Genomic DNA, 24214 nt, shown 5'->3' with positions numbered 1-24214 from the left:
AAAAGATATTTTCAAAATAGGTTCCATAAACAAAATGTTTCCATAATAGAATGATGGGGTGCAGGAAATCATTTGTCGGGGTATAGGGAGAAATCTTTTGAATCGAGAAATCCAAACCACAATATAGAAAACAATTTTTACATAAAAAAAACTTTCAAATTTTACAATATGGAATAAACCCCCATATCCAAAAGAATATTATTGCCTAATATATAAAATAACTTACAGATTGCAAGATCCATAAATTTTAGACTCCTTCACCGTTCACAACAGCAACAATAATGGTGGTGACAAGAACAATTAGGATGACGACGACAATAATGGTGTTAACAATGAAGGATGACAATTGGTGGCAGAGACACAAAACCAACCAACGAGAGAGAAAATGTAAAGAGGATGAAATAAAATTAGGTTTTTAATAATTTAGGATCGTTTGTCTTCTATACATCCCATAGGATGTAGGAAAAAACCATGAGAATGGAAAAAGCAATCCCATTAAGGTATTGCACGTTGAGGCACCTAAAAAAATGGCATTTTCAAAAGCACTTAGAACAAATTGCCACGCTATATCTATTAAAATCAAAGAGGGAATATCCAGCAGGCAACGGCTACCAAAAAACTTGTTACAGACAGCTCAAAGTAGCTTTCACCTTTTTGCACATCCACCGCACTTAAGGGCTCTTATGACTTACTTTCTATAAGCCCACACCCCCTATACGATGCAATGATTGCTTTCAGCTTCTTCCAACAGCAACTATACATCATAATGGTACAACTATTGTAATGAAGTTCTACATCCTTGAATCACTACAAAAGGATTTTCGGATGAAATTCAACATTAACCTTTCTTTTACCTTGTTTACTACTGCGATTTGATGGCCCACCGTTTTCTTCGCAGCTGTCCATGTTAAGCTTTGAGACGGGCATTGTATCAAATCCATTGGCCTTGACAGATCCAGGACTGTCCTCCCTTGAGTTTGCAATCCTTTCTGGCTCAGAATTCTTATTTAACAAGTCACCCATGGCAACTTCTTCTAACAATTCCAGGCGTTTCAAAGATGGAACATCTCCTCTACAATACCTGTGCCACATATTTCTGTAAGTTGACTCTAGACCTAAGATAAATTTTGCACCATCACAGACAGGGGACTTAGACATGAGATCTCGCAGACTCATTCTCAAATTATGTAGTGCGGAAATGTCAGAAGCCAACTTCTGAGCCAATTCAACGTACTCATCTTCATTTTTGGCAATCAAATGCTCCATCCCTGGTTGTAATTAGTAAAATATTTAACAATTTTGCTGGTACAGCCGAAAATGAAAAATAAAAATGATGCTTGCAAAGTAAAAGCTACAATAATAGTGAAGAAATAACAAAGGTAAATTATAATTTTGGTCCTATTTTTTTCCAGAGTTTTAAAACCTAGACTTTGGAAAACCGACCATTTTGGTCCAATCCTCAATTTTTCCTACATTTATTTCTTTTAATCTTAAATTTCAATTCATTAAATTATTTTCCATGATACCTTAATAAAAAATGTAGGTCAGGTGTTCAATTAGGCAACAATAAAGGAAATAAAAGGCATGAAAAATTGAGGATTAAAATAAAATTGATCACAAAAAAGACCAAATTAACGGACCGATAACAAAAAAACATCAACAGGAACCAAGAGAAGCCAACACAAGGCCAATATCAGGTAATAGAGGAAACGTTTGAACTTTGAAGTTCAACAACATAGAATACTGATGTAGATTGGTTTGTTATATATCAGATATTACCGATGGATTTAGATTTGAAACTATAACTTTTTTATTCAGCGTTATGTTTTTTCCTTGAATTACTAGTTATATTTGTTAAATAAATAAAATTCATAATAGAAAGGATAGTATTGGAACTAAAAGTCCCTGTTACCATATGTTTAGCAAACTTTGTAAGTTATTAACGAGTCACATTTCCTCCGTATAGTGAAATCTTCAGTTATTTTTCTGTACATATTCTTTTCTCTATAATTTGCATTATGTAAAATTCTACTTTAGAAACAACTACATTACAGCTAGTATCAAAGCTAGAACATACACAAAGTTCAACGTCAAGAAATTTACCAGCAAGAATAACTTCAACTTGCAGTAAAGATGTTAGCTCTCATGCAATAAGCATGTGAATTGGTATTGGAAGGACAAGCAAAGTTATTAGCTGTTCTAAGTTGCACAACAGAGTGCGATAATGAAGAAGGCACATTGCGATAGGTTATGAAGTTTTAGAGAAGTCGCTGGAGAAAAGATCACTGACAAGGTTTAGGAAAAGCTAGAATGTAGGTACACGACAAAGTCTCTACACAATCATTTATGTTTGAAGAAACAATATACCATGCAATGCAAATACATGAAGGTGGGTCCATTCATAAACATATTGACAATTTCAACCAAATTATTCTTAGTTTAAAAACCATTCATGTTGCACTGCATGACGAGGACAAAGTTATTCTTCTTCTAAGTTCTTTGCCAAGAGCTTATCAAGACAATTTAGTAGCCACTAATTTATGGTTTTAGTTCACTATCCATGAGGAAGTACATGGTTCTAGCAAAAAGGTGGATCTTGAAATAGATTCTCTTAAACAAGAACTAAAGGAGACAAATGAAGATGTCCCATCAATAGAAACTGAGTATGTATTGGCAAGGGATAGTTCAAGACAAACTAGACCACCTAGTGAAAATTTTGTTGCTTTTGCATTCAATATGGCAGAAAGAATTGATGAAGAGGAACCAAGTTTTTTTCCGTAAAGCATTTAATTGTGATGAAGCATCACAAAAGATTGGTGCCACGAAAGAAGAGCTTGAATCCCTCTACAAAATCAAACTTCCAAACTTGTTGAGAAACCGATTGGTCAAAAGGTTATGGAATGTAAGTGGATACTTAAGAAGAAAAATGAAACAAGATTCAAAGTAAGGCTTGTACAAAAAGGCTTTACACAGAGTAATGACTTTAATGAATTTTGTTTATTGTTGTGAAGCATAGTTCTATTAGAGTGCTTCTTACTTTGGTGTGTTTACATGAATTGGAGTTGGAACAACTTGATGTGACGACAACCATTCTCCATGGTGATTCGGAGGAAGTGACATGCAACAACTAGAGTGGTTTGTCATTCTTGAAAAATCAGATCAAGTTTGTTTGTTGAAGAAGTCGTCTTTGTACGGTTTGAAGCAATTAACTAGACAAAGGTATAAACGATTCAACTCATTTATGATTGACATTGGTTATATAAAAAGCGAGTATCATAGTTGCGTTTATCATAAGAAATTATGTGATGGTTCTTACAAGTTATGTGTACTCACTTCTTTATGTTGATGGCATGCTAATTGAATGTAAGTCAATAAGTGAGATAAACAAGGTAAAGACACAATTAAGTGGTGAATTTGAGATGAATAATTTGGGTCTGACAAAAAAAATCATTGGCGAGGAGATCATTTGAGAACGAGAAGCGAAAAGATTGTGTTTATCTCAAAAGAGCAATTAATAAAGAAAGATTTGTCTCATTTTTTTCTTGAATTATGTAGTTATGTCTGGTAAATAAAGAAAGCAATGTTTATCATAAAAAAAACAATTAATAAGAATCATATTTCCTTCATAGAGTGAAATCTTGTGAAAGTTACTTTGTTGTACATATTATTTTCTCAAAAATAGAGTTTTTCTTCTACAATTTGCATAGCGTAAATTTTTACATTAGAGACAATTACACTACATTTAGGATTTATTGTGTCTAAACAAAAGCTAGGCCAAACTTTTTTTAGGTGTCTATTGTTAAGGATTACTTTGCGTCTAAATTGTACTTAAACCAAACTTCTCTCTTCCTATTCTCTTGACCATCTCCTTTCTTATCCCAATCTTTTACCAGTCAACACTTTTTAGCCTAATAAAACAAACTATAAAATAGCTTCTACTTATTGACCACCATTATATGTGGTCCATCATACACAAAATTGTGAGTTGTGAGATTTATCTTGGTTCATCTTGTTATTATACATTCCTCTTTACCTAAACATTTTCCCGTCTCTTTCAAAAAATCCTTTGATCATTGTTTGTAGTCTCCAAGTACTTGTGTTTATTCTACATTCCTCTTTATTGAAACATTTGTCCCTCTCCATTAGCCAATCCTTTGGTCGTTGTTGGTAGTCTCTAACAATCCCTCCATCATCTCCAATGTGTAACCGTTCCTCAATGTCACCCTCTACAACATCAACAAACCTTTTGGCACCTAATCTCCCTTCAACGCACAAATTACACTTCGTCCCTCTCTCCCTCCCTAAAATATCTTGCAAATGAGCATTGTGGTGGGGTCCCTACATGTGCGATAACAATGAAGTCTCTAGAATGCAAATAGTGACAATCCCCTTTCATCATAAAAGCTTGTGAATCTACCATAGTCAAATAGAAAAACTTACCTAAAAGACAATTGCATTTGCATTCTATTTGCCCGTGAGAGCTTCTTGAACATCAAATGAAATCTACATTTTCCAACAAATCGTCATCAAATATTCAATTTCAGATCTTTGTCATTGAATTGCAATCTCTAACATTGAAACCTTGACATTCTTGTGATTTGATATTGCACCATCTTCAAAAAGAAACATTAGTTCTGGAATGGAATTATTCTTTTGATATGTGAATGTTAGTTTTTTGTCTTGGAAATCTCTATCCCCCCTTTTGAGTAACAAGTAGTTTGCAAGGCAAAGGGAGATCTAAGAAGACTTTTGCAATGTTTTGTTGGAGAGTCACTCGAGAAGATGTTGAAGGAGGAAACAAACAAGATTGGAGGTTTAGCAAGAAGGAAAATGGAAAAGGACAAGATTTCATAAAGAGGTTTTGCAAGACTTCAATTAATTCACAGGAAAAAAAAAGAGTAGGATGGACTGCCTATGATGGTGGTCCACCTTGGCCTTAGCCTATTTTTAGAATTTATTTTGAGATTTAACTTTAAACCATGTCAACAAATGAAGTAGGCTATATATAACCTAAAGAACTATATCTTTGGATTTTGCTTCATCTTTTAGACTTTTGTTTACTAACTTTTATCTTTTTATTTTTTAGTAGATTTTGTTGGTCTATTCACTTTTCTTTTTAGTAGATTTTGTTGGTCTATTTGTTTTTCTTTTTAGTTAGAAAAGCCCACCCTCCTATAGTAGTACTTTTAAGTTCATTTGTAAAGGTAGTATTCTACTTGTTTTCCATTTAGCAAAGCGAGAAAAGACAAAAGGAGGAAGAGCAAGATCTTTTTCTCATTGCATGAACATCTAGGTCAAAGAAGCATTCGAAATGGACTCCACGTTCATTTTGTTGGCAAAAATGATCCAAAATCCATCTAGATTTGGGGAACCCAAAGAAGTCTTTTGACTTGGTTCATAGATTGAATCAATGATAAATAGAAAAAGAGATCTCGTTCATCTATCTTTCCCTCAAAAGGAAAAGAATAGACAATCCCTCAGATGTCTATGTATCCTTTATCCCCATCTCCAGTTGATCAGACCAAATAGAAATACTCAAAGCTTTTTGTCATGCTATTGTCGCACTGGTGGGGAGCGTAATGGCTTCCCCACAACAGATGATCAAGTCATGCCATACCTATGGGTCATCATTTATTGCACCACGTAGTCCGGCCAAAAATGCAAGAGATCATACCACTTATAGGAGGTTTGTGACCCAATTTAGTGAAGAGGAGGTTAGTGAAAAGGATGAATAATTTTTTAACTATGAAAGTGATGAAGATGAGAGGAAGTGCAATGTCATTGCAGCTGAAAACCATGATGTTTAAATGTTTATAATTGAGTCTACTAACTGGCTCTCGTAGGCTTGAACTTTTTAATTTGATTTCCTTTGCTATTGTGGACATCATGTTTGTCTGTTTTGCTGTTTTGGACCTGGTGATTGTCTTTTTTGCAGCTTTTACTCGGTCAAATCACTTGGTTGGTCATGAAACTTAAACAAAATATTTTAAATAGTAGGTGTTTTCTCCATTTTTCAGCAAATAGCATTCCCACCACTGCTAACCCACTATAGAAGTTAGGGGGCAGCCTCAACACTATCTGCCATATTGACTACTATGAATGCAGCACACATGAATTAGAATGGTGGTTATGGTATACAAAAATCTAAAATTGTAGAAGAATATGCATATATTGACAATAAATAAAAACTATGAAGAGCTTCTTACCAACTTTACTAAGAAGACTGACACCAACATTGTGTGCGTGTGCTGAACCAGCCATAGTGACACATGGAACTCCCATATATAAAGATTCACAAGTTGTTGTTGTTCCAGCATATGGAAATGTATCCAAACTACATGAAACAAGGCATGAGATTTGTTACAAGGTATCACAACATCAAACAAAGTGCAAGGTATCCTTTTACCAGAATCAGAGATATGTCTTTCATAGTTATCATTTTTTCTAGAAATACAAACAATCAACAACAAAATAATAGAATATTAATCATGATTCACTAAAGATTAAACCCACTGCATGTAGAAAACCTATGATAAAAAAATCCTAAGCACAATCTAAATGACAATTTGTCATGGCAAAGACTACAATTGAGAACAAAATAGGAAGATTCGAACCAAAGACTTGGGGATTCAAGGGATGGAAAGGTTTATGAGAGAAAAAAATAGATTGAGCTATTTGGTTGTTGAGGACAAAAGATGGCATCAATTGACGAGATAGCATGCATTGAGAACAACATCACCCAAACATGACCATAGTGTAAAAGAGTTTGAGTTGTTTCAATAAGGCATCTATCATTGCACTTCACCACCCCATTTTGTTGTGGGGTATATGGCTATAGGAGGTTTGATGAAGAATACTGAGGGAATCCATGAAAGTCTGAAAAGAATATAAGAGGTATTCACAGGCATTATCACAACGGAAATACAAATAGAAACCCCAAATTAATTTTTAACTTCATTATAAAAGGATTCAAATATGAAAAAAAAAACAAAACAATTTTTATTAAAACAACCAAATACATCCAGGATAATCAATTATTAAGTGAACTAAAGCAAAAACACAAAGATTTGTTGGACTCATAGGAAAAAGACTACAACTATGTTTTCCTAATTGACATGACTCACATCACATGACAAAGAAGACAACTTAGATAGACATGATACAAGGTGTTTAAGTTTGGCAATGCTAGGATAGTGTGGTTATGGTAATCACGCTGCAACCTTCAACAAATGAGTCATCGAGGGAAAAAAAAAGATATGTAAAGGGACAACTTGCATGACATAACAAGCACCAAATAAAGTTCAATGTCGACACAGTCATTGAACCCATAACCTGGTCTGAAATTGACAAATATTTGCTAGGAAGCCTATACAAGGGGATCAACACAAAGAAGGTTTGTCGTTACTTTAGTTCTTGGGTAGGAGCTACAAAAGGAGGAACATTTCATTGAAGTCATGTAGAAGACCATGAACTTTTCCCAAGTACTCGGCCATCAAGGCATCTAGGATGATGATAGTTAGAGATTTTGGCAAACGCTATGTAGACGTTGAGTATCATTGGTGTATAACAACCACATCAGTTCCTAAATTCCAACACATGTATCATAAGCTCCAAAAGGTCTACTTCAAGGAAGGACAAGTAAACGACTTAAGAATGTACATGAACTTTAGACCAACGAGGACAATCTTTTTCATCAACAGAAGTCATTCTCTAGGTTAGATGGTAAACATAATCATGTCCCTTAAGTCAACTTTAAATCATTGGCCCATGTGTCATAATTCCTGTCATATAACTTATCAACGTGAATGGGACATTAACTAAAGTAATAAAGATAGAGGATTCAGACCTAACACTAACAGAAGTCATGCATGAAAGAGAGAAAAACTAAAGCATGAGAAAAATGTCACCAGAAGAGAGGAGATACGTATAACAAGCCCCAATCACAAAGTCGGGACCAGATCATGAGAGGGGAGACTAAGGTGAGTCCAAAACCAATAAGAACAGCAGAAACAGTGGCCAAATGCACTACCACATGTGACAGATTACAACAAAGCGAGAGACAATATTAACAGCAGTGGTCACTTGGGTAGGGCTACTCAAAAAGCTAGCAACTACAGCAACAAACGAAACGACAATGGTAGTAGTGAAAATGGTGGAAAACGGCTGGAAAATGCACAATGAAGAGGGGGGATGCCAAAAATTGGAAAGAGACAATTTCTGGAAAAAAAATAGACATCAATGGACATTGGGTCCACTAAGAAAACATGGAATCGTATTAGGCTTTAGATACCATCTAGAGATAAAAAGATATGGAGTCATATGAAGGAATCCTTGTGTGTCTAGAGCAAAGCAAAGGAACATTATGTGTATGTGTGTGTGCATAGAATTATTCAACAATGGACCTAGGCCCATATAGTAAAATACATGTAGCAAAAACAATGCTAGATGTATGCAAACCTAAGAAAATCCGAGTCAAAGCAGCATTATAAAAATACTCAAGGAATACAAAATAGAGATATTACCTGATGTCCATTAGAGAATAGGCATGCATATGATCATGGTTAAGAAGAATAAGGGGCAAAAGATCAACACGTAGTGGTTCTAAGCCCAACTGCTCCAGTGTTGAAAGGAATCTTTGTCGCACACTGTCACAACAAAATGGTTTGCATTTTACCACGAGGCGGGAATTCGGAATTGCACACAATATCCTTGCCCAGACCTGCAATACCTTTGGTGTAATCTGAAGAAATAGAAGTACACACATCAGAAACACATGACTTATTATCTTTAACAATTTGCTCTTGGTAAACAAAGAACAAATACATAACATATTTCAACACATAATCGTACCTTGGCAAGATTGTTGAAACTACCAAATGTGATGAAGCCATTAGAAAGTGCTGGAGTTGAAGAAACAGGACCAGCCTCAGGGGAAGGGGTGTAACAAAGGAAACATTCGGGCAATCTAACCAACTCCTCGACGTGTCTATAATTAAAGAAAAGTACTATAAGACAATAACCAATAACAGGACTTTTATAAAAGTGTTATAGTATAGGTCAATGAAAAGAAAGTACTGAAGTTCTTGAAGAGATCTACTTCTGCTTTGTTTCAGGAGGGTCTGCCAGAGAATCGGTGATTCTATAATCAATTGTAGGCAATCCTGTTGTATTGGGATAACCAATCCAAGTCACCTACTTGCAAAGCAACACAAGTCACAATTTTGCATGAGATTAAATAAATACACAACATAAAATGATAGCAAATGGCATAAAGAATGTTGCTATGAATGATACATACCACATCATATCACAAACTTTGATAACTAAAACATTAGTACTGCATACATACATTGACATTGTCCTATGTTTCATTGAAATAAAAAAACAATGACGTACATACTTTGTATATATTCAGAATTAATTTACTAGAAGTGTGAGTGTGTGTGAGCAATGTATGGATGTATGCAAGGACATCTTCAGGATTTTGGCCTTGCAGCTCATCAAATATTAACAAATTTAAGTACATTGACTGGTTGTGGAAAGACTTGTTCATGCTTCAAGGACAGCCCTCAAAATGAGCACTGCTTACCACAAACAAACTAATGGTCACACAAAAGTGGTCAATTTCTATTTGGAGACCCTTTTGCACTTTTCATGGCAGACCAACCATAACAGTGGGTGCATTGGCTTTCACGGTCAGAATATTGGTATATCACCAATTGTCATGCTTCCAAAAGGTGTTTTGAGGTTGTCTATGGCAGAAAACCTCTTCTGATATTTCGATTTCTGCCAGGAGATATAAGAGTGGAAGCTGTGAAAAGGGAGTTGATAGATAGAGATGAAGCTCTGTAGAGAAGCCTGCTCTGCAGCAGTAGGAATCATTATCCTGCTGTATTTTCTATTTCATTTTCAGGAATAATACATATATTTTCTCAATGTGTTTATTCTTGTACATTTGGGTCTCTAACATAAACACATCTCTAAACCATTCAATTTGAAAAAATTAAAATCATATAAATTCACAACATAGGAAAAATGATAAGTTTTTAGTTAACAATCCAGCTGCAGCATCCAAATGTTCAGCTTCACAAGATCAAACATCCAACTTAACAAAGGTTGAAAGGAAAACATAGATAAAAGAATATAGTAACAAAGGAAAAACATGCTGAAAAACAAAAAGAGCAAGTTATATATAAATATGCTAAAGCCTAAGCACACCTGAACAGGTGCAGGTCGACATGCCATCATTCCTAATTTATTGTTTGCGGTATGACCTGTAAGTTCTACCAAAATATCAACTTGATCTTCTCTAACCATGTCAGCAACCTTCTTTTCATCAATTCCATAAATGTCTTTCCAGATACCACCCTTCTTTGTAACTTTCTCTCTAAATCTAATGGTTTTTGCATCTGCCTACAACATGAAAATCAAATCCAAAATATATGAAAAGTGAAGGAAACAAAGATTTATGCTATTACAAATTAAAAAGACCAGCAAATTATGTTAATGTAACCAAAGTCAGAATGTTAACCCTAAACTCTAAACCATGCTAGACATTAGTGCTGAGCCATCTTGATAATTGGTTGTTTGGTAAATCGTAACAGCTGATTCCATGAAATCCTATTCCTGAACTGCTAGGTCATACTTATTTTTGCCTTAAAGATAAATAAAAGCTTAAAAATAAGTAAAAGTTGGTTGTTAACTTTCACTTTTTCTTAACTCTTTTAAAATTAAAAGCCATAAAATTTAGTTTATTCAAAATTAATATTAGGTGGAATGAAAGTTGAATTAATTTGTATAAAATTTTCATTATAAAAATAATTAAATAGAGATTAAAACCCTAAACCCTTAACAACAATAAAACTTTTTCTGTAAGCATTAAAAAATACTTTAATTGAGAAAATGTATGATCTTATATAAAAATAACATAACCAAATTCGTATATCAAGATGACTGCAACCATGGCGGTGGAAAATATGTTGCCCGTGACTTTCGGAATGTGATTCTTCTATGGTTTGTCAAGCCTTTCAAAACTTCCAAATTATTCCTTGGAATCTTGGGGCAATGGTTTAGGTGTTTAGATTTACATAAATCTCTTGATCTCAGGGTTTCTCACATCTTCTGAGAAGGCAACATGGGTGTTGATTGGTTAACTACTTTGGGGTGGAAAACTGGATTGAGTTTTCTTGGTTTAATGTTTTACCTCTTGTCTTGAGTCTTGATGTTTTTGAGGATTAGATATGGCCTTCCTGAGTTTAGGTTTGGCTAAGGGTTGGGTGCTATGTGTTACCATGTTTTAATGGGTTAGTTCTTGTTGAGCTAGAGTTTTGTCTTTGGGTGAATTTTCTTTTGCATAGGTTTTGATGTTGTGCCCCCATGTTTCTTGTGTTCCTTTTTTTTGTTTTCATTATGGATTCTCATGTATGATTGTTGAGCTTTGGGGTGTCAACCTAATTGGGATTTTGAGTCTCATAGTAATGCCCAACATGTGTTTTATGAAAAAAACATAACTATCATGGTCAATAATTCATATATATAACAAGAACTAGATGCATGAGCATTACGCTTCTGTTCCTTGTTCGCCCCCACACATGAAAAAAAAAAGAATTAATTTTGGAGGGACAGAGTAGGAACGGGGGACAAATAAAAAAAGCTGTTGAAAGAGTGAATTTGGGAAAAGGCATACAAACAGCTGGTCAGTGGAATCATATCAGCCCAAAAGGAAAATATAGAGGCAAGTGAATAAGATCTGTGAAACAGTACTCGTCGGTGGTAAACAATAACACAGACAGGAAATAACCTCGCTGGAAAATTGTTAGAGTATCCGTGTGAACAGTGATGGCAGGAAAATCAAAACAGAAACCGGAAAACACAATTTCTAAAAAATATTTACTCCGCGTGGGCCCAAAGGGAAAAACACAAATTTGAGTTGAAAGAACTAGTGAGAAAACAGGTCATGGATGATGGTACAGCTCTAGTGCCATGTTGAAAAGAGAGAACCCAAGAAGAATTATAATAAATTCCGAGTCTTGGCTACAACATGAATACTCTTAAAAAAAGGTACAATAATAAGAAAGATACTCTATCTAATTATGTGAAATATGTGGTAAGATATTTCCCTATCAAATCATACCATATCTTCTATTTGATGTAGTCAAATCATATCTCTAACAATATATACTTAGTTTTTCTTTTTATGATAGGAGTGTTTGGAAAGTGTTTAACTAAGAATAGCATTAACCAAGATTATATATATATATATATATATATATATATATATATATATATCAGCTCATTCACACTACTCTTGCTCCAGCTAAGCTAAATCGGAGAGATGTCAATGTAGTCTCAACCGAAATTTCTTTTTTTGAATTGCAACCCTGTTATTCATGTGCAACATATGTTGAAAACATATCCAACAAGTGTCATATCAAAAAAATCTCTGACACGCCAACATGTTCAATAGAATTGTCAGTGCTTCCTAGAGTATGATGGCCGTAACCATGGCAATAGACCTTTTTTTCTGTAGAATATCCATAATTAAGTTTCAAGCTTCCATTTCATATTTTGTTTGGCAAGCAGCCAATATCAGACTCTTGTTCTTAATGAATATTGGCCAAGTTAAAGTTCTGCATATTTTAACACTGTATAACCTAACAAATCAATAATGATTGAGAAACAGAAACCAAAATGGGGAGGCTTTTCTCCTATAAAATATCCAAAATTAAGTTTCAGGTTCCATTTTACGTTTATCAGACTCTGTTGCTTAACAAATATTTGTTCAGTTAAATTCTGAATATTTAAACATCGTACAACTTATCAAAAATAATTACGCTTAGAACATAACCACAATGGAAGGCTTTTTTACTGTGAAATATCCTAAATTAAGTTTCAAGATTCCATTTTATATTTCGATTGGCAAGCAGCCAATAAATCAGACACTTGTTGCTCAACAAACATTTTCTCAGTAAAAATTATGAATATTTTAGCACTGTATATAACCTAACAAATTAATTATGATTGCAAAAAAGAACCACAATGGGGAATGAAACCTAAGACCAATTTTCTTTTCAATTGACTATATTTTATATTCAATATAAATATCTATGGATCCATAACAGTTTTCCTATTGGAAAGGATCAATAACTAACTGAACAACAAAAGAAAATCCTTCCACTGGGTCACTTTGGTTTCCAACAAGGTAAACAGTTCCAAAAGCAATTATTTCAATCTACTAGACCATAGATTGAGAATCTTTCTCCTCCTAATAATTTTAATGGTCACCCAGAACAAAAAAACTGTTGGTTAAGGAGAAGAAAAAGCAACCTCTACCAATATTAGTTTTACATTTCCAATATGAAGGAGGTGAAACATAGAAAAATATGCATCACTGTAAGCCAACCAACTATGAATTTTGTTGATGTTTGAATTTCAAGAGAGCATGAGAATATATGTCATGTGAAAAGCTTTGAAACCGCATTAATATAGTTTATATTGCAATTTGTGTGTGTGGGTTCACAATTGATACCTTGACAACTGCAGAATAAACGATCACTTTGAAATTGGAGTAGTCATGATAGACAAGAGGTGCTTCTATGAAATACGACACAGAATGAGTAAAATAATCAGGTGAAACATAGCCTATCACAAGGGGCCGGTCAGGATCTTTTGTGTTACCCCACGATGTGTAACGTGGATATAGTCTCATGAATCGACTACCCCAGTTCCTGCATATAAACATTTGATTCATTATAGTTTACATGTTACAAATCCAATTTTTGCACATAATGTATATTGCTACACAAGAACTGTAAATGTTACAATCGATGAATTGGTAATTGAAATTATCCTTCATTAAGAAACCCTGGAGCAATTCGATAACATAGGAAGCATTGCGTCCAAATTCATCATAAATTAAATAATATTAAATATTTCCTAAAGATTTATGTTCAACATAAAATGGAAATTACTATTCTGAACTCACAAGTATTACCCTATCTTGCCACTCTTTAGGTATCAAACTAGCACATTCCTTCAGTGCAAATAGATATTTGAGAAGTCCCAGAAAACAGCTTATATCACAATGACAAAGTGATCACACCTCATGTGTCAAACAGTGCATTCACTTTTAGATTGGATAAAAAACATTTCCCTCAAAAATTTGCGAACAAAGAATTTTTGAGCTTAGAAGTTGATAAACACCAAACTTTTGGTCTTCAGAAAACTTAAAGTTTTGAATTTATAATTCTGTGCTTCTTTCCTAACCGAACCTAACTAGACAAGCATGTTACTTGTTTACTCGTTCATGCTTCAAACACGCTTCAAACAATGCATTCAAGTCTAGAAAGGATAACAAACATTTCCCTCAAAAATTTGTGATCAAAGTATTTTTGAGCTTAGAAGTTGATAACCACCAAATTTTTGGTCTTCAAAAAACTTAACTAGCGTTGAATTTATAATATTGTGTTTCTTTCCTAACAGAACCTATCTAGAAAAGCATGTTACTTGTTTACTCTTTCATGCTTCAAACATAGATATAAGCAGGGACCACTGCTAATAAAAAAGTAAAAACCATGTGGATAGCAGACAATAACATGTATTTTTTTCCAACACCTAAGGAAGTTACATGCAATTGAACATTTATGCGAAATCAATGAAGTAGATTAAATACTGCCAATGATAAAAACTCAAGTATAAAAGAAGTTCATTCGAGAAAGCTGTAACCTGTGAACCTCAAAAAGTGTGTCATCAATTCCTTCATCTATGTAATTCATTGCAAGTAAGCGGTTCTGCATAATATGGTACATTAAAATGAGACATTGAATAGAAAGCATAAAAGCTCCAACAATCAAGACATAACTTTAGCAAAGGACAAAATACATAAATCCATCCATTGCATCAGAACTGATTTGAATGTGTAAAAAAAATCAAATTATGGGCAAAATATTTGAAATTGAACAAATAAAAAGGTTACTCTCCATACTAATAACAACCAGCTGGTGCTGCTGAACGACCCAATAAAAGTAATAAGTAAAATTATTAATAACAAATAAAACCATCTTACTTTCAACTCATTTCTTTCTCTTTCAACTAATTGGAACAATTTCACTTTCCATTGTAATTTTCCTCCGTTCCTGTCCTTTTCCACTCTCACTATCCATCACACCATCAAAACAAAGCATAATACTTTTGTTGCGGGCCCAAAATTTTAGCAACTTTACACATCTATTCCAGAAACTTGTTCACCTTTTACACACCAATTTTATTCTATCAGTTTACAACCAATGTCCCAAACTAGAAGCTCACCCTCTCGCGAGAAAACTTAACCTCAACACCCTACATCATGGTAACTATAATACATAATAGGCACCACCACAATATATCTAGTTTATGTTGAACCCCAGTTCATATATAAACCAACTCCTAACAGAAGATTTGGTGCTATGCATTTAATGCATGATTGCACACGTCTAAACAATTTATAGAACACAAAGGACGAAATAATCACCCATTATGCACCACACCTGACCAGCATTCCGAGAATCAGGGTCAATCTTAAGACATTGCTCATAAGCATCAATTGCTCGAGATATATCGCCAGCATCCCTATAAAGAACTCCTGCACAAAAATAGAGAAGATAAGCATATAATGAAAGATGTGCTCAGAATTTGACTGCCATACTCCCTCTGCAAAAACTCCTTTTTGTAATTAAATATAAAGGAAAAGACAGTACCAACAAAAACCAATTAAAGCTTTTTTGGACAGAGCAGAAGGGTGAAGACTTGCAGAAACCTCCATAAATCAATGCAAAGAATACAAACACAGTTACACTATATCTTCCAAAACTACTGCATAGGACATTTATATTGCTCCAAATAATGTTTCAAAGCAATTTTACTTATCTTACCCTAGCTTCAGCAGCACTAATATCATTTCAATATAGGAATTCTTTTGCTTTACATTATTCAAGATAAGATTTATAACCAGCTACTTGGTTAATCTCTAGGAACAACATCAATTAAATAACTGCTTAACCACAACAGAGAAGACCCAACCAATAAGAAAACAAGCATAATTTACTAGTATTCAAGCACTATGTGCCATCATCTTTTCCGACCATGATAAAAGTCCAAAATGGAACTTCATTATTAAAATCCTGGAAGAAGCACGCCACAAAAATGACAAGAGTTGAGATAAATAAAAGAGACTATATTTGAGAGAGCTGAAGCACTCCTCTCATATGTTCTAATATCATTTCAATATAGGAATTCTTTTGCTTTACATTATTCAAGATAAGATTTATAACCAGCTACTTGGTTAATCTCTAGGAACAACATCAATTAAATAACTGCTTAACCACAACAGAGAAGACCCAACCAATGAGAAAAAAGCATAATTTACTAGTATTCAAGCACTATGTGCCATCATCTTTTCCGACCATGATAAAAGTCCAAAATGGAACTTCATTATTAAAATCCTGGAAGAAGCACGCCACAAAAATGACAAGAGTTGAGATAAATAAAAGAGACTATATTTGAGAGAGCTGAAGCACTCCTCTCATATGTTCTCATATTTAGATTGATAGAATTCTGATACAATGAGTACAGGGAAAAGCAAAGATCAAAACTAGAGTCCTAGGTACAGCATATAGTACAACAAAGGAATTGGCATCAAAGGTTACCGAACAATTTAAAGACTTGGTTTAACTTAAAGAGATAAGATTGAAAGGCAAGCAGGAAAAAAAAGAACAGATTGAAGATTTAAGGAAGGAGAAAGGGAAACTTGTCCAACTCCCTCGGAGGAAACTTTAGAACCATTGGTAAGGTTATGAAATGAGGATTTTTCGAAATAGAAAGGGATGAGAGCAAAGAGGTATTACCAAAAATGTGATCAGAAGCACCTTAAATTATCCATGGGCTTTGACTTTCCATGGATTGTGAGATGCAAGTTGTTGACAAACTGGGATTTGCAGATAATTGAGAGTTATGAGATTTTAACCTTAGATATTACTGATATTCTTCATTAGAAAATTTGGGTTTAACAACTTTGGTTTTAGAGATATATGTTGTCTTGTCAAGAAAGTCATGTCGATGGCGGATGGTGAACTGTGAATATTCTTCCTGGGACTGAGACCAGGATCAACCCGCTCTAATACCAAGTTGAGATAAATAAAAGAGACTATATTTGAGAGAGCTTGATCACTCCTCATGTTCTCAGATTTATAATGATAGAATTTTGATACTGTGAGTAACGGAAGAGCAAAGATTAAAACTAGATTCCTAGGTACAGTATACAGTAGTTTTCCAATATAACTACTTCCTACCTCTATTTAATGCCTATTCTAATAGCTAGTTAAGCAAGAGCCCTTATAAACTGCGCATCTAAATCCCACAATTCCAATGTGGAGCTCTAGTCCCATTCCATGCAATAGGTCCTAACACCACACTATGATCCACAGCTCCCATGCCCGTGCAGGCTAGCTGTGCACTATCATTTTGACTAGTCCAAGGTGAACAAACAACAATATCAGTGTCACTGCCCTCACCTCTCATTTGAAGCTGGGAGACATGGTGAAATTTTTTAATACAATAGATAAAAACGTTCAGTGATACATGACCATTAAACTCACTCATAGCAACCAGGAAACATAGAAAAATATGAATCAAATAATACAATTCACATCTGATCAAAGAATAACCTACTCTAAATTATGCTGGTATGTTGTCATTCATAAATTTGCACAACCTTGACCAAGACAATCCCTACTAAATGCTGTGCAACCACAATAACCAAACATATAATAACTACAGAAAAGAAAATAAGACCTAGGTTATTGTATGCTTCAGCATATGTCGGATTTGCCATAATAGCTTTCTCAATCATACTTGCAGCAGCATCCACTTTACCCTGGAGAAGAAAGAAAACATTATCACTTACTGTAGATATTTGACAACTCACAAAGTTCAGGAATGGTGAAATACTTAACCTGGACAGTGTATACAACACCAAGATTATTTAATGACTGTGAAAAATTAGGTTTGATTGACAAAGCAAGCTGCATAACAAGAATGATAAATTGTTAAAAATGTATGCAATCCACCAATGCCAAAACAAAATGAGAGGGTCATCATTGCTACCTGGTAGCATTCTACAGCTTTATCAAGGTTTTCACGGTCTTTATATATAACACCGAGATTGTTACATGCTTCCGCACAATGTGGATTGAAGTGAAAGGCGAGTTCATAGAATACAATGGCCTAATTTGTAGATTGAATTTCCAACAATATAATTAGTTTAGACTAATATGAACATATCAGAGGTGTGATAGAATATAGGCATGCCTGTATTCAACGTACCATATCAAACTTAAGCATCTCACCATAAGCAACCCCAAGATTATACATGGCATCAGCATAATGCCAGTTGTAATACAAAGCTTTCTTATACAAAGCCACACCTTGGTTGATGTCGCCCTCCAGTTTAACCTATAAACCAAAATAATAATCTTAGCAAGATAGAAATGATCCAAAGTGTATTAAGGATGGGAAACAAGGAGAACAACAGAATGGAGCTGCAATTATGTGACCACTGTAGGATTCTACAAGGGTCCAAACTGCAGCCTCCAACCCCAAAAAAAAAAACAAAAAAGCAAGTGAAGAGGCTGTTTAAGAGACCAAGTCACAAGGGAAAATAGGAAGTAGGAACATTAATTGGCAAGCAGTAATTAATGGTCTCAAGCCATAACTTTGGATTTTACCAAAATTGTTTCTCAATCCACAACAAACAAAACAATTATTTGTAGTTCCTCAAAGCCCCTTTAAAATTAAGATGAAATAAGTTAAAAGTGCTAGCCCTTAAGCAACAAACCCAATGTTTCCATTCCAACCCTACCAAACACACAACTTTACATTGCATGGGAATCGTTTTTTTATATGACAATCTTCATTATAAATTTACCAATATTGCATTAAGATATCGATAATAAAATGACTATACAAATTCTATAAAAGCAAGATGATGATTAAAGTATTTTACCTTTTATAGTTGGAAAATAAAGAGGATGTAAAAAAATAGCTATTGCATAATTATCATAATATAGAATTTCAGATGCGTCACCTTCGTTCCTAAATCTGTCAAAGCTATAGCCATATTATTCTTTGCAATCTCAAAGTTAGGTGAAACAGTTAAACACCTGCCACAAAACATCACCTGATTATAAGACCCAACAGTAGAAGTCAAGTCATTAAAATAACAAATTAAATTAAAATTATCTACAGGTTCTTGGCTCAGAAAAGAACACATGACTGAATATATATATATAGAGTACCTATCATAACAAGAAATAGCTGAATCCAAATCACCGCGATTTTTAAAAATAACACCCATATTGCAATATGCCTCAGCATAAACTGGCCTCTCTGCTGCAGCTTTTTCATAGAAAGTGAGGGCCATGTCGTATTGCATCATTTCTGAATACACCACACCAAGATTGTAGTATGCAGGCTGCAAAGTCCATATAGAATAAAAATATATTTCTTGCAAACTGAAATCTATACAAAATTGATAGCTTTAGTGATAAAAGCAAAGTATTCAGAATACAAGAAAATTACAGCATAGTGCGGATCTACTTTGAGCGCTTCAAAGTATTTTTTAATTCCATCCTGAGTGAATCCAGCAAGCTTTGTGTTGGTGCCAATATCTGTTAACACAATGGCAAGGCATTCAGCAGCTGCTCTGTATGAAGGATCCACTCGTAAAGCCCTCTGATATGACTGTTCCAAGTAAATAATTTCATTAACAGTAATAAATTCCACATAAATTTCAACTTGTATGAACACTAGCATGGTAAAGATCAATTTGTATATTGTGATGAAGATTTGACTTTGAATCATGAGATACATGGATGAATAAGTGTAGTTCAGTGTCCTTCATGAGAATCACATGATTCAGCAATTCATTAGTTTTTTTTTTCTTTCATCAATTCTAATTTTCATTAAAATAATTGAAAGCCATATGAGTACATTGTTGCAGTGCAAGTGAGAATACAAACAAAATTGGGTAAAAGTAAGCAACTTGGGTAACATGAAAGTGAGAAAAAGAAAAACTTGCAAATCTATGCCTTAAGATTTTGGATTGAGTGTGGCATCAAGTTCACCCGTGTAGTTTGCTAGTGGCTTGCTAGTGGAGATATTCCCGGTATTTTACCCGTTCACCCTTGGATTCCCAACAAACAAATTATTAAATGAAAAAGGAACTGGAAGAGTACTACTATACACACCCTATTTGATATTCCACTGCCCTTTTTTATTCTTCTGCAACAGGGGTTTCATTTCACTCCATTACTAACTTATTCTATGCACTGTATTAAGTAATTTGAAATTATGACATTGAACAATATATTATCATGCATATATGATATAGTTCAAACTATATTTGAACATGTCATTGAAAATTATAATTTGCTACAGTTAACAGTTCGAAAAATAATCATTTGCAATTGAGGTATATAACAGCCCAGCCTAGTAGCAGACAATAATTTCAGTTATGTTATGTTAGCATAAACTGCCATAATTATCCTAGTTCATAGAACACAACATTTTCTTCCCACTAATATGTATGTATGTATATCTTAATAAATGAACTTTAAGACTAATTCAATCTCACAAAACTAGTTTATCAAATGAGGTTTACACTCACTTGTATATTATTATTTAGTCACGTCTCTAGTCAACGAGAAATCTCCAACACACTCTTTTATGCCAAAAATTGGACATCTCGTCTCACGAGAATATATATTTATGAATGGTCCAATAATAACCTCTTAGAAGGTGGCTAGATAAGTTCAACAAACCTCACTAGGATACGCTTTAGTACTAATTTAGAAAAATAACTTTTAAGTCTAATTCAAACTTGCAAAACTAATTTATAAAATGAGGTTTACACCCATTTATATACTACAATTTGGTTATATCTCTAGTTTATGGGGCATCTCCATCAATATATATAACACTTACATTCAGTAGAACTTCATTGAGAACTTCATTCAGTATAACACTTATATGCGGCATCTACGACTTTGAGAAACAAGCACATATCCAGAAAACAATAAGACTGGTCATAAACAAAGCTATATTATAAGCCACAGTGAATCCACTACAATAAATAACCCGACATATGAAGAGAGACGGCGTGAAATCAACAAATAAAACCTTTTACAACCTCAACTTCAGACTAGTAAAAATACAGGCTCAAAAAAGAAAAGGAAAATTTTATTGTGATAAACACATCATCCACATCGCGAACAGTTAATCATTCTGAATAAATAATACAAAAGAAAAGAAAAATGCGAAGTAACAATTTCAGCAACCAAAGTTATTAAACAGAGATAGGCATACCTCAGCCGCCTCCATTAGGCGACCATCGTCCTTGTACAAAATGCCGCAATGTGTGAGAGCACGCGCATTTTGAGGATCCAGCTTGATAGCCTCAAAAAAACTCTCAAACGCGAGCCTTCCCTTATTCTGCATCTGGAGGCATATGCCTTTCCCGATGAGCGCCTCTACATTTGCACCGTCGTTCTCCAAGACACGCTCGTAGATAGCAAGAGCATCAGCAAACTTGTTCCTCGAACGCAAGACGTTCGCATAAGAAACGCTGTCGTTCCCTTCACAACCAGCAGAACCACTAGACTCCAAAAAACCGTTATCGCCATTTCCCGCTAATTCCCATTCACTCCCGCTCCCCTCACTATTCTCCGCCCCTGTCATCTGCACAAACAAAGCAGGTAACAGAATTCGCAATTGCAGCAACTACGTCAAGAAATTGAAGAATCACCAGTGTGAGTCTATAGGAAAATAGTGAGAAATCATCGACACAAAATTGATCGCAGCGGAAGGTGAGAGGACGTACCCTAGCGATGAAAGAAGCGGTGGAACTGTCCGGAGGCGGCAGAGGAGGGAGCCAGAACCGGGAAGATTGAAGAAGCGAATGTTTTGAGGAAGCGATTAGGGTTTTGCGAGTTCGTGTGAGGGAGAAGAGTTAATAGAAACAGCGTAGCAAAACACAGTGAGTGTTGTTTTTTCAAATGAGTAAAACTAAGGGTAAAGCGTGATCAAGAACTTAATCGATTGGAGAGAGAGAAAGAGGTAGTCAAAGTTGGCAACTCAGCATAGAAAGTAACTCTCTCTGCCTCCAACAAGCCAACTTGGACATGTCACAAACTCACTGCCCCTTTCTACAAATACACGTTCAAGCTTTCTTCCCTTTTCATCTTATTAGAAGGAATAGTATAAAACTTTCTCTTACAAATATTCAAGAGGTGGTAGATTGGTCTTTGGATTTCTATTTTTTTGGATGTCCCTAGTTTTATATAATGCTAATGATGTCATATAATAACTATGGAGTTTGTACTGGTTGTTCTGGTCAAATTCAATTTGAAAAAGATGTTTTTTTTCAGATAATTGCATGAAAATCACCTTACATCCAATCATTGCTATCATCTGAAAATTAACACAAGAATAATTAGAAAAAAGAGGATAAGAAAAGATAAATATGATACACTAGTTGCTCATATTTTTTTGAACTGGATAGTGGAAAGTTAAGGGTGTGGGAGAGAGAGTGTGAGAAGAAAATGTGAAAAAAAGTGAGTGTGTTTGAAGTATGGTATGTTATAGTGGATGTGTGAAAAAAGTTTATTAAGATACGTGAGTGATGTGATGGTTGTAAGAGTATTTAAAATTATTTTAAATAGGATAATTTGTAAGATTACAATTTTACCCTTATATATAAAAAAAATAATAAATTATTATTAATTTTGTGCATATTTTAGTTAATCAAAATAATTTAAAGTTTTATTTATAAATAAAAGAAAAACATATATTAAATTCAAAGAAATAATTAAATAGTATAATTTTATTATTTTTCATTTTATTAGTTTAAATTAATTTTGTTACTTAAGTTAATTTATTTAGATAATTTTAATATTATTTATGATTCTTTAAATTATGTTATGTTATATATATATATACAAAATTATTATTAATAATAATTTTTATTATTAATACTAATTGTATGAAGGGCATTATGGTCTTTTCATCTCATTTTACTCTCATTTCTCTTTAATTATTAGAGGATCCTAAATACCTTTAACTTTCCATTTACTCTCACCCTCAACATCTCTCTTTCATATAAACAAATAAGGGTGACATTCATTCACTCCATCTTTAACCTCCATCACTCCTAAAAGAAAACACACATTTAAGTAACATAATTAGTAAGTAATCGACTGAGTAGAAATGATTAATGTATTCAATAAACTTTATTAACAAAATGTAACTAAAAAAATCCCAAATATCTACCTACAACCTCCTATTTCTTGAAGGTCAAGGAATGAAAACGGATGCTTGCTAGTTAAAAATATAAGATTTTGTTTAATATATTTTTTTGGCAATTTTTTTAAAGATTCCTTTTAAATATGACAGTGTTTTATTAGAGACGACGGATTCTACTGTATTAGATCCATGACAAAAGAATAAATATATTTCTATAATGTTTCAACCTTATTTTATGAAGCTCTTTGAAATTATTTCAATTTTTAAGTTTCGAATTATCTAAACATTGAAGTAATAAAAAATTTAATTTACAAAATTATTAAATTTTTATCTGTATGTAATATTTTTTATTTATTTATTATAGATCTGGTAATTTAAAATATATTTATAGAATACACAAGTTAACATATTTCTTCAAGTATGATAAAATTTGAAATATATGCAGTATATATTTTTAGATTAAAAAATTATAATATTAAAAAAAAAATTAATTTAATCTGATAACTTATAGAACCAATTTATAAGAGAAGATTTATATACTATTAAATATATTTATTTTTAATTGATATAAAATTTTCAACGCACTTCCTTAATTGAAATATCAAATTTTATAATAATATTTAATATGAAAAAATTATTAAAAAATATTTTTCTTCATAAAAAGAAAAACACATTCATTTTTATTTTTTCTTTTCCTTGTCTCCACCACTGGAACAAACCATTCAAAACTACACTCTTCTATATAATCTACCTTCCTCTCATCAAAGTTATGCACTACTATAAACAAAATTAATATGGATATTTTTTACATTTCTACATTTACTAGAGATTCGATATAAAGAACTAGTCTTATAACCGACTAAGACATGGTATGGATTATTAT

The 24214-nt window shown here is 33.6% G+C and overlaps 1 protein-coding gene across 2 annotated transcripts; it reads right to left on the bottom strand.

Annotated features, from left to right (window-relative positions):
• Window positions 1–388: 388 nt before the first annotated feature.
• LOC137814597 (probable UDP-N-acetylglucosamine--peptide N-acetylglucosaminyltransferase SPINDLY) lies at window positions 389–22340 on the bottom strand. 2 transcript variants are annotated; one of them, XM_068617412.1, is made up of 19 exons: window positions 21911–22340; window positions 21397–21768; window positions 19612–19773; window positions 19329–19504; window positions 19118–19193; window positions 18358–18486; window positions 18139–18258; window positions 17988–18056; window positions 17827–17908; window positions 15525–15619; window positions 14725–14789; window positions 13529–13727; window positions 10219–10413; window positions 9098–9192; window positions 8851–8986; window positions 8523–8740; window positions 6207–6334; window positions 855–1268; window positions 389–754 (listed from the first exon to the last, which is right to left on the bottom strand). In XM_068617412.1, exons 2-19 carry the CDS (start codon window positions 21766–21768, stop codon window positions 735–737), a joined length of 2751 nt encoding a protein of 916 aa, XP_068473513.1. In that variant the 5' UTR covers window positions 21911–22340; the 3' UTR covers window positions 389–734. The 2 variants fall into 2 exon arrangements, with proteins under 2 accessions (XP_068473513.1, XP_068473512.1); XM_068617411.1 differs by having other exon boundaries at window positions 547–1268.
• Between the last annotated feature and the right edge of the window lie 1874 nt (window positions 22341–24214).

The sequence above is a fragment of the Phaseolus vulgaris genome, chromosome 1 (assembly GCF_000499845.2).
Source record: "Phaseolus vulgaris cultivar G19833 chromosome 1, P. vulgaris v2.0, whole genome shotgun sequence".
Lineage (NCBI taxonomy): Eukaryota > Viridiplantae > Streptophyta > Magnoliopsida > Fabales > Fabaceae > Phaseolus > Phaseolus vulgaris.
Note: the sequence above shows the minus strand (reverse complement) of the source record. Positions and strands in the feature narration are given on the sequence as shown.